A 6,721-nucleotide genomic window follows, 5' to 3' on the forward strand; every position below is an offset into this window, starting at 1 on the left:
AGTTTGGCCAAACATGTGGGTTCTTTTTTTTTTTTTTTTTTGTACAGTGGAATATATTAATCAAAGAGTTAAAGCAGATGATATTGCTTTTTCCCCCTTTAGGTGAATTAATTTACTCTGTACTTTTTTTCCACATTGTCTTTTAGTTCTTTGGTGAAGCTCTCCTACGGTTGTGAGGGGACGTTTATGAAGGTTTGCGCTGAAAGTAGAGACTCTACTAGCGCACGCCCGATGTTCTGCGTTCCCCTCACCGTGCCCCTCGGAGATGCACCACCTACAGATGCTGGTGTGGGATCTACGGCAACAACAGTGGCCATATAATTATGATTGCATCCCATCTCTTGTGCGATAACCATTTGGTTCAGGTCAGGATATATGTTCACAATGACTCCAATTTTCATTTTAGTTCAGTTAGCTCAGTCAACAGAATTTATGATGGCATGTTTTACTTTCACATCCTACTGCACTGCTAACTCTTGGTCTTTGTTTTAATTAATAAGTAGATATGAGAAGCTCCTAACTTATACACCCAACCCCCATCATGATAATTTAACAACTAAGTAACATTAATTATATTTCTGAGCTCTGGATTTTATATTGCTTTGTATAGCTTAAAATGTTTACTAAAAGGAAAATAAAATGGAATAAAACTAAATATTGTTGTTCTTTGTTAGGGGAACAGACTTGCAAATGCGTTTTACAGTCTTAAAACATTTGGGAAAAAATGAGAAAATTACAAGAGTAACATATTTTTGCAATTAAGGTTTGAAATAATACTTTACCATTAGAAAATGACTCCTTTCTTTTTATTAAACATGCTGTGAAATATCATTGTTCAGCCATTTGTCCTGCAATGTCATTAACCTAGTCAAGAATTTAGTTTATTCTGGTCTTACCCAGATCACTTCAGGTAAAGAGTCTTATGTGCTTATCACCATCTAGAATCCAACTGTGAAATGAGATTTACAGTCAATGTGTTTTGTCTAATGAAGTCTTTATCTTATTTTGGTTATTGAAATGCACAATTTTCACTGTACAAAAAGATTCAGCTTAAAGTCTGCGTGAACCGGAAGTTGCTGCTGACTTTATTTCAGTGTAGTGACGTATTTCCAGCTGAAACGGAATATTGAATAGAGGGCGTGGTTTTACTTTTGCACTCCTCCTCTGTCTCTTACTCGTAGCAATCTAACGGTTAGAGGGGTGAATGCCATTTCAGAGCGGAAGCAAATGTTCCGATTTTGATTAAAGATAACCAAGACAAACTATTTTTTTTTTCAGCGGATTAACTTGCACTGATTAATTGTTCACATCGAGACTAGCAATGTGCGGTAATAAAGTAAAAAGTCCATTTTGATTTCATGCAGACTTTAAATGCTTTTCAACATGGAGTTATATTTCTGTAATTGGAATAAAAAGAACTTGATTATATTGCAGTACCTAGAATTTTTGATAATGTTACATGTAAAATTACACGCAATATGTTGGGTACTAGTAAAACATTTAGGTCAGTTTGTGTAATGTTGATTAGGTTAAGATAATGCTGTAAATTCTCTCTTAAAAAGGACTAGTCTAGACCTAGGCTTAAGGCCTGTCCACACCAAGGATAATAACTATAAAGTTAAATGTCTTTTTAATTCTATGAGAATAGCGACAGTCCACACCACAGCTATAACAATAGTGCCACAGAGGAACAATATAGTTAAATTCATTTTCGGAACTATTTTTTCCAGCTAATGAATGGTAAAAACAGACAGGCAAACCGGCAGGCAACAAAACTACAGCGTACGCTTATAATAAAAAGAATCTTATAAAACGGATAGTTCCGGTCCTTGATTCTGATTGGTTGAGCCGCGTTCGAAGCTGTTGTAAATTACAAACATTCACCTTTGTTTTCTTTGTGTGTTGCTTGGCAACCACTTTGTTGCAACCACAACTGTTTCTGAGCAACTGTTTGGTGGAAGAATACTGTTTTTATTAATATCATTACACTTTATTTGCTCTGTTTTATTTTGTGAAACTTAACTACGTATATGGAATAACCGTTTTATAAAAGCAATAAGCCCCGTGAATAAATTCACTGTAAATGGGGCTTATTGCTTTATCGTTCCTATCGGTATAGTTACTGTTACAGGTGTGAATCAGCCTTTATTATCTGATTGCGAAGCGAACCTTAAAGGGATAGTCCATCCAAAAATGAAAATTCATTGTTTCCTCACCCAAATGCCATTGCAGATGTACATTACTTTTTCTTTCTTCATATGAACACACAAAAAAATTTTTTCAATGTTTGTAAGTCCATATAATGCAAGTAATTGAGTGCCCAAATATTGACACTTGAAAAAAAACACAGCCGTCATGACAATAATCCATACAACCCCAATAGATAAATCAACGTCTTCTGAAGCGAAATCATAGGTGTGTGTATGAAAGACTTTAACTATAAATAATCGCTTATGGCCAGCTTTTGTATGCATATCCACTCTTAATTACTGTTGCATCATGTTTTTACGCAGTAAAGAAATACATCGCGGAGCAAAGAGGACACTGACAACACGACGACAGACAAGAAGGTTACTTTTGGAATAAAACGAAGTCTTTACATTTTTTTTTTTTTTTTTAGAAATTCAAACAATAAATACCATTTTGTTGCTTTTTAATGTGTCGTGACAGATTGCTGTAGCGCCTCAGTTCAAGCGGCACGTGAGCCGATCATCTCTTCTTCTTTACTAGTTATAGCACAAAATAAACATGAATGAACATCAAAGGTAACTTGTTTCAACCACGGAAAGATGTCAGTTCACAACATTTTTCATGTTCAAGTCCACTGATGTTAACTACTGTCCTGTCTGGTTTGTTTGTCAGACAAACTGGCAGATTCAGCGTTCTGACTGGCCAGATCACCTGTCAATCAACCTCTCTGCGAAGTGTGAATTCCTTGGGAGGTGACAATTTTGTATGAATTTGTACATTGTGAGTGTTTTACAACATAACTCTCACTGGGGCAGACCATACGAAAACGTATGAATGAGCCATAACATAAAATAGTTATGATTCGCCATGAGATTGTTTTGGAAGTTAGTATGAGGGCGAAAGAGTTCCCTATGCAGATAGGGAATGTAGTTGGTTGCGTGAATTTGCCACACTGACCGCAACAGAAAGCTGCTGTGTTTGAAAGTCACTTCTGTCTGAGCAGTACTTCATACACTGCTAAAATATTGACAAGGGACATCGGAACTTTTTTCTACAAAAATTCGCACCTTTAGTCAAGTGAAATTCCTCCAGTATGTTTTGTATACTAATTTTAAGCATGTCAGTTCATGGACAGGCCTGCAGACAGTGCTGGATAAAGGCCTTGTCTGGCTCTTCCATTTGTACTCTGTGGCTTAAACTCCTCAACCTTCGGACCAGCGAGTGGAGGAAAGGTGGAGGTCTGACCCGCAGGTGTGTTGGGCTGGATGGGAAGGCTTGGCACTGCTGTAACCGTATCAGAGCCATGTGAAGGCCAACCCTGCATGCCAGAAGTACCAGTTCCTCTTTACACATGAGGACTTGAGGAGGTATGTTGTGTTCTTTGGACTATAAGCAAAGACATGGCAGACACAACATTTAGCTGGACTGGTTTGAGTTGAGTAGTACGTGTGACGGATCAAGAAAATGTCTTTAAAATTGGAGATCAAATTAAAAAGACTTTCTTACCAGCTCACAGCTGCCTACTCTGAATCTGGCTTGCTGTCCAGAAGCAAGGAATGACACAAACACCAACTGTTGACCAAGAACTCGTACCCCTATATTTCTGTTGAGCGACAGAAAGAGTGGTCTCAGGGGTGTTGGTGTTTGAGCCTTGTCTGTCCAGCTCCATGTTCTGATCCTTCTCCCGCCTTCATCTAGACTCCGTCCACCCCAAGCATCCATACTCAACCTGCTCCACAGGAAACGAGCCACGCAGTTATGTCATTTGTATTTTTGCTGTTCGATTAACTGAGATACTTTTAACCTGAGGTATTATTAGTTTAACTTATATAACTTAAAGAGATAGTTCACCCAAAAATGTCAATTCTGACAATTTTCTTACCCTCGTGTTGTTTCAAACCAACATTTCATGTTGTTCATCTTCAGAACACAAAGATATTTTTATTGATTTATTAAAGATACTATTGATATTCTCTTATCTACTTTGTCCATCCATTGACACCCAACGAATCCAAAACCTTTACACTTTAAAAAGTACAATAACATTTGACCATGTTTGAGCTTCTGTTTCCTATATTTGATGTGCTCTATGGATGTGCATTGATCAATGTTGAATAAATACCTAAATTAAATATCTTATAAAATGATAATGTCTCTTTAGAAGACTTGAATTCTACCACTTGATTCATAAGGATTATAATTACAGAGTCTTTTTGAAAAATGTGAATCGTCAATATTCTGGTTGCTTGGACTTTGTCAAAAGTTTCATTCACTGAAGCACTGCCTATTTTCTATTTTCATTTCGAAAATCACCTTAAGTCTCATAGGTTTGGGATGACATGAGGTCATTAAATGAATTTGAAGTTAAAAATGTATTTGGGGTATGAAGAAATGAGCATTAGCACTAGATTAATAAATGCTATATATGTTAAAATGAAATGGCTTAATGTTGCTATGCTTAGATTCTGGGCTCATCTGTCTATCTTTTGAATGCAAATCTGTTTGTGTGTAGACAGGTTTTAACAAAAAAAATATTAAAACAAAAATCGTAACAAATTAATAGTATTCTCTGCATTATTGGCTGTAATAGAAGAAAAAACATCTTTGATTGTGTTTCTGAACAGATCCGAACATTTTATCATCAATTACTCATGTGACTTTAAACCTGTATGACTTGCTTTCTCAGAAGATATTTTGAAGAATGTTGGTAACCGAACAGTAAGCGAAACATTTCTCAAAATATGTTCTTTTATATTCCACAGACGAAAGAAAAACCTACAGGTTTGAAATGACATGAGGGTGAGTAAATCTTGACAAAATGTCCATATTGAACTACCTCTTTAAACGCTTCAGACTGTCCCCTCCTCAGATCAATAATCAGTCAGCTTGAGACATTGAGATCTGTGTCAGTGTAATAGCAATCGACCCTACCAAATGCTGCCGTTGCTATGGTAACAAGTGGCTCTGCCATTAGACTGAAAGAGGGCTCGGACTGGACAGAGAGGAGTCGGCATGTCATCATGTATGATACAGATCCTTTCCTTCTTGCTGCTGAGAATGATGAGAGCCAGGTTTCCTGAGGGATAGCTGTAGCCATGATAATAAGGACAAACAACAGCAATACGTAATAGACTAAATCCATTTTCAAATTACTTCAAAATCATCTATAGTTTTTTAATGATTCATTGCACCACTCTCTTGCCCTTATACGTGTACACTTTAAAACATACTTTTAGTTTGTGTTTTCTGTCTCTTAATGAAATTTAAAGTCACAGACAATCCTAGAAATTAATAATTACTTTTTATTTATTTGAAGTTTGCATATGTTTTTTGTTGTGTATCATATTTGATACATCAGGTTATGTCTCATATAGTATTATATGGGAAAAAACATCAGAATTTTATTCAGAGGCCCAAATTGAAAAAAAAACAAAAAAAACTAAAAGAGAAAGAAAAATAGCAATTTTGTGCAGTTGCTAATATTTACAAGATCAAAATTAAGGTGCAAATCTGATCTGATCTTGTCTTTATAAGGGTATAGCAGATTTCTTGCATAAAATGAAAATAAATATCAGCTGTCACTCTATATCTCCAAATAATATGTCTTATTAAGATGATATTTAAATGCTTGCTTACAGTGCCGTGAAAAGGGTTTTGCAGGGTTTTTTTTTTTTTTTTGCATATTTGTCACACTTAAAAGATTCACATCAAACTAATTTTTATATTACACAAAGATAAATACAAAATGCAGAGTAAATACAAAATGCAGCTTTGAAATAATGATTTCATTTATTAAGGGAAAAAAGCTGTCCAAACCTGCCTGGCCATACGTGAAAAAGTAATTGCCCCCTAAACCTAATAACTGGTTGTGCCACCCTTTGCAGCAACAACTGAATTTTGGCCCACTCTTCTTTGCAGAATTGTTTTAATTCAGCCACATTGGAGGGTTTTCGAGCATGAATGGACTTGTTTAAGGTCATGCCACAGCATCTCAATCAGATTTAAGTCCGGACTTTGACTTGGCCACGCCAAAACTTTAATTACATTTTCCTTGAGCCATTCAGAGGTGGACTTGCTGGTGTGTTTGGGATCATTGTCCTGCTGCATAACCAAAGTGCGCTTGAGCTTGAGGTCACAAACTGATGGCCGGACATTCTCCTTCAGGATTTTCTGATAGAGTGCAGAATTCATGGTTCCATCAATTATGGCAAGTCATCCAGGTCCTGAAGATGCAAAACAGCCCGAGACCATCACACTACCACGACCACCATGTTTGACTGTTGGTATGATGTTCTTTTTATGAAATGCTGTGTTGGTTTTACGCCAGATGTAACGGTACACACACCTTCCAAAAAGTTAAACTTTTGTCTCATAATTTAAATGGGGAGTCATCTCAATTATCACCAGTAAAATATGGAGTGCCACAAGGATCTGTCCTAGGTCCTCTGCTATTTTCGATATACATGTTGCCCCTTGGTAATATTATTAAAAAATACGGGATTAGTTTCCACTGTTATGCCGATGATACTCA

The 6,721-nt window shown here is 36.4% G+C and overlaps 2 protein-coding genes across 2 annotated transcripts in view; one reads left to right on the plus strand and one right to left on the minus strand.

Moving 5' to 3' along the window:
- The window catches only part of selenot1a (selenoprotein T, 1a), a 5,395-nt gene extending 4,740 nt beyond the window's left edge, over positions 1-655 (plus strand). Inside the window, exon 6 of the mRNA XM_016478164.1 lies at positions 147-655. The gene's annotated coding sequence lies outside the window, so the exon portion shown is untranslated. The remainder of the gene's footprint in view (positions 1-146) is intronic.
- Positions 656-2,787: 2,132 nt separating this feature from the next.
- Positions 2,788-6,721, minus strand: part of LOC107681751 (glutamate-rich protein 6) — an 11,475-nt gene continuing 7,541 nt past the window's right edge. The window contains exons 11-13 of the mRNA XM_016478073.1: positions 5,122-5,277; positions 3,697-3,919; positions 2,788-3,576 (exon numbers count right to left, since the gene is read on the minus strand). Of these exons, the coding sequence (XP_016333559.1) occupies positions 3,316-3,576; positions 3,697-3,919; positions 5,122-5,277 (640 nt within the window). The 3' untranslated portion in view covers positions 2,788-3,315. The remainder of the gene's footprint in view (positions 3,577-3,696; positions 3,920-5,121; positions 5,278-6,721) is intronic.

This window comes from Sinocyclocheilus anshuiensis, unplaced genomic scaffold (genome assembly GCF_001515605.1).
Source record: "Sinocyclocheilus anshuiensis isolate Anshui unplaced genomic scaffold, SAMN03320099.WGS_v1.1 scaffold436, whole genome shotgun sequence".
In the NCBI taxonomy this organism is placed as follows: domain Eukaryota; kingdom Metazoa; phylum Chordata; class Actinopteri; order Cypriniformes; family Cyprinidae; genus Sinocyclocheilus; species Sinocyclocheilus anshuiensis.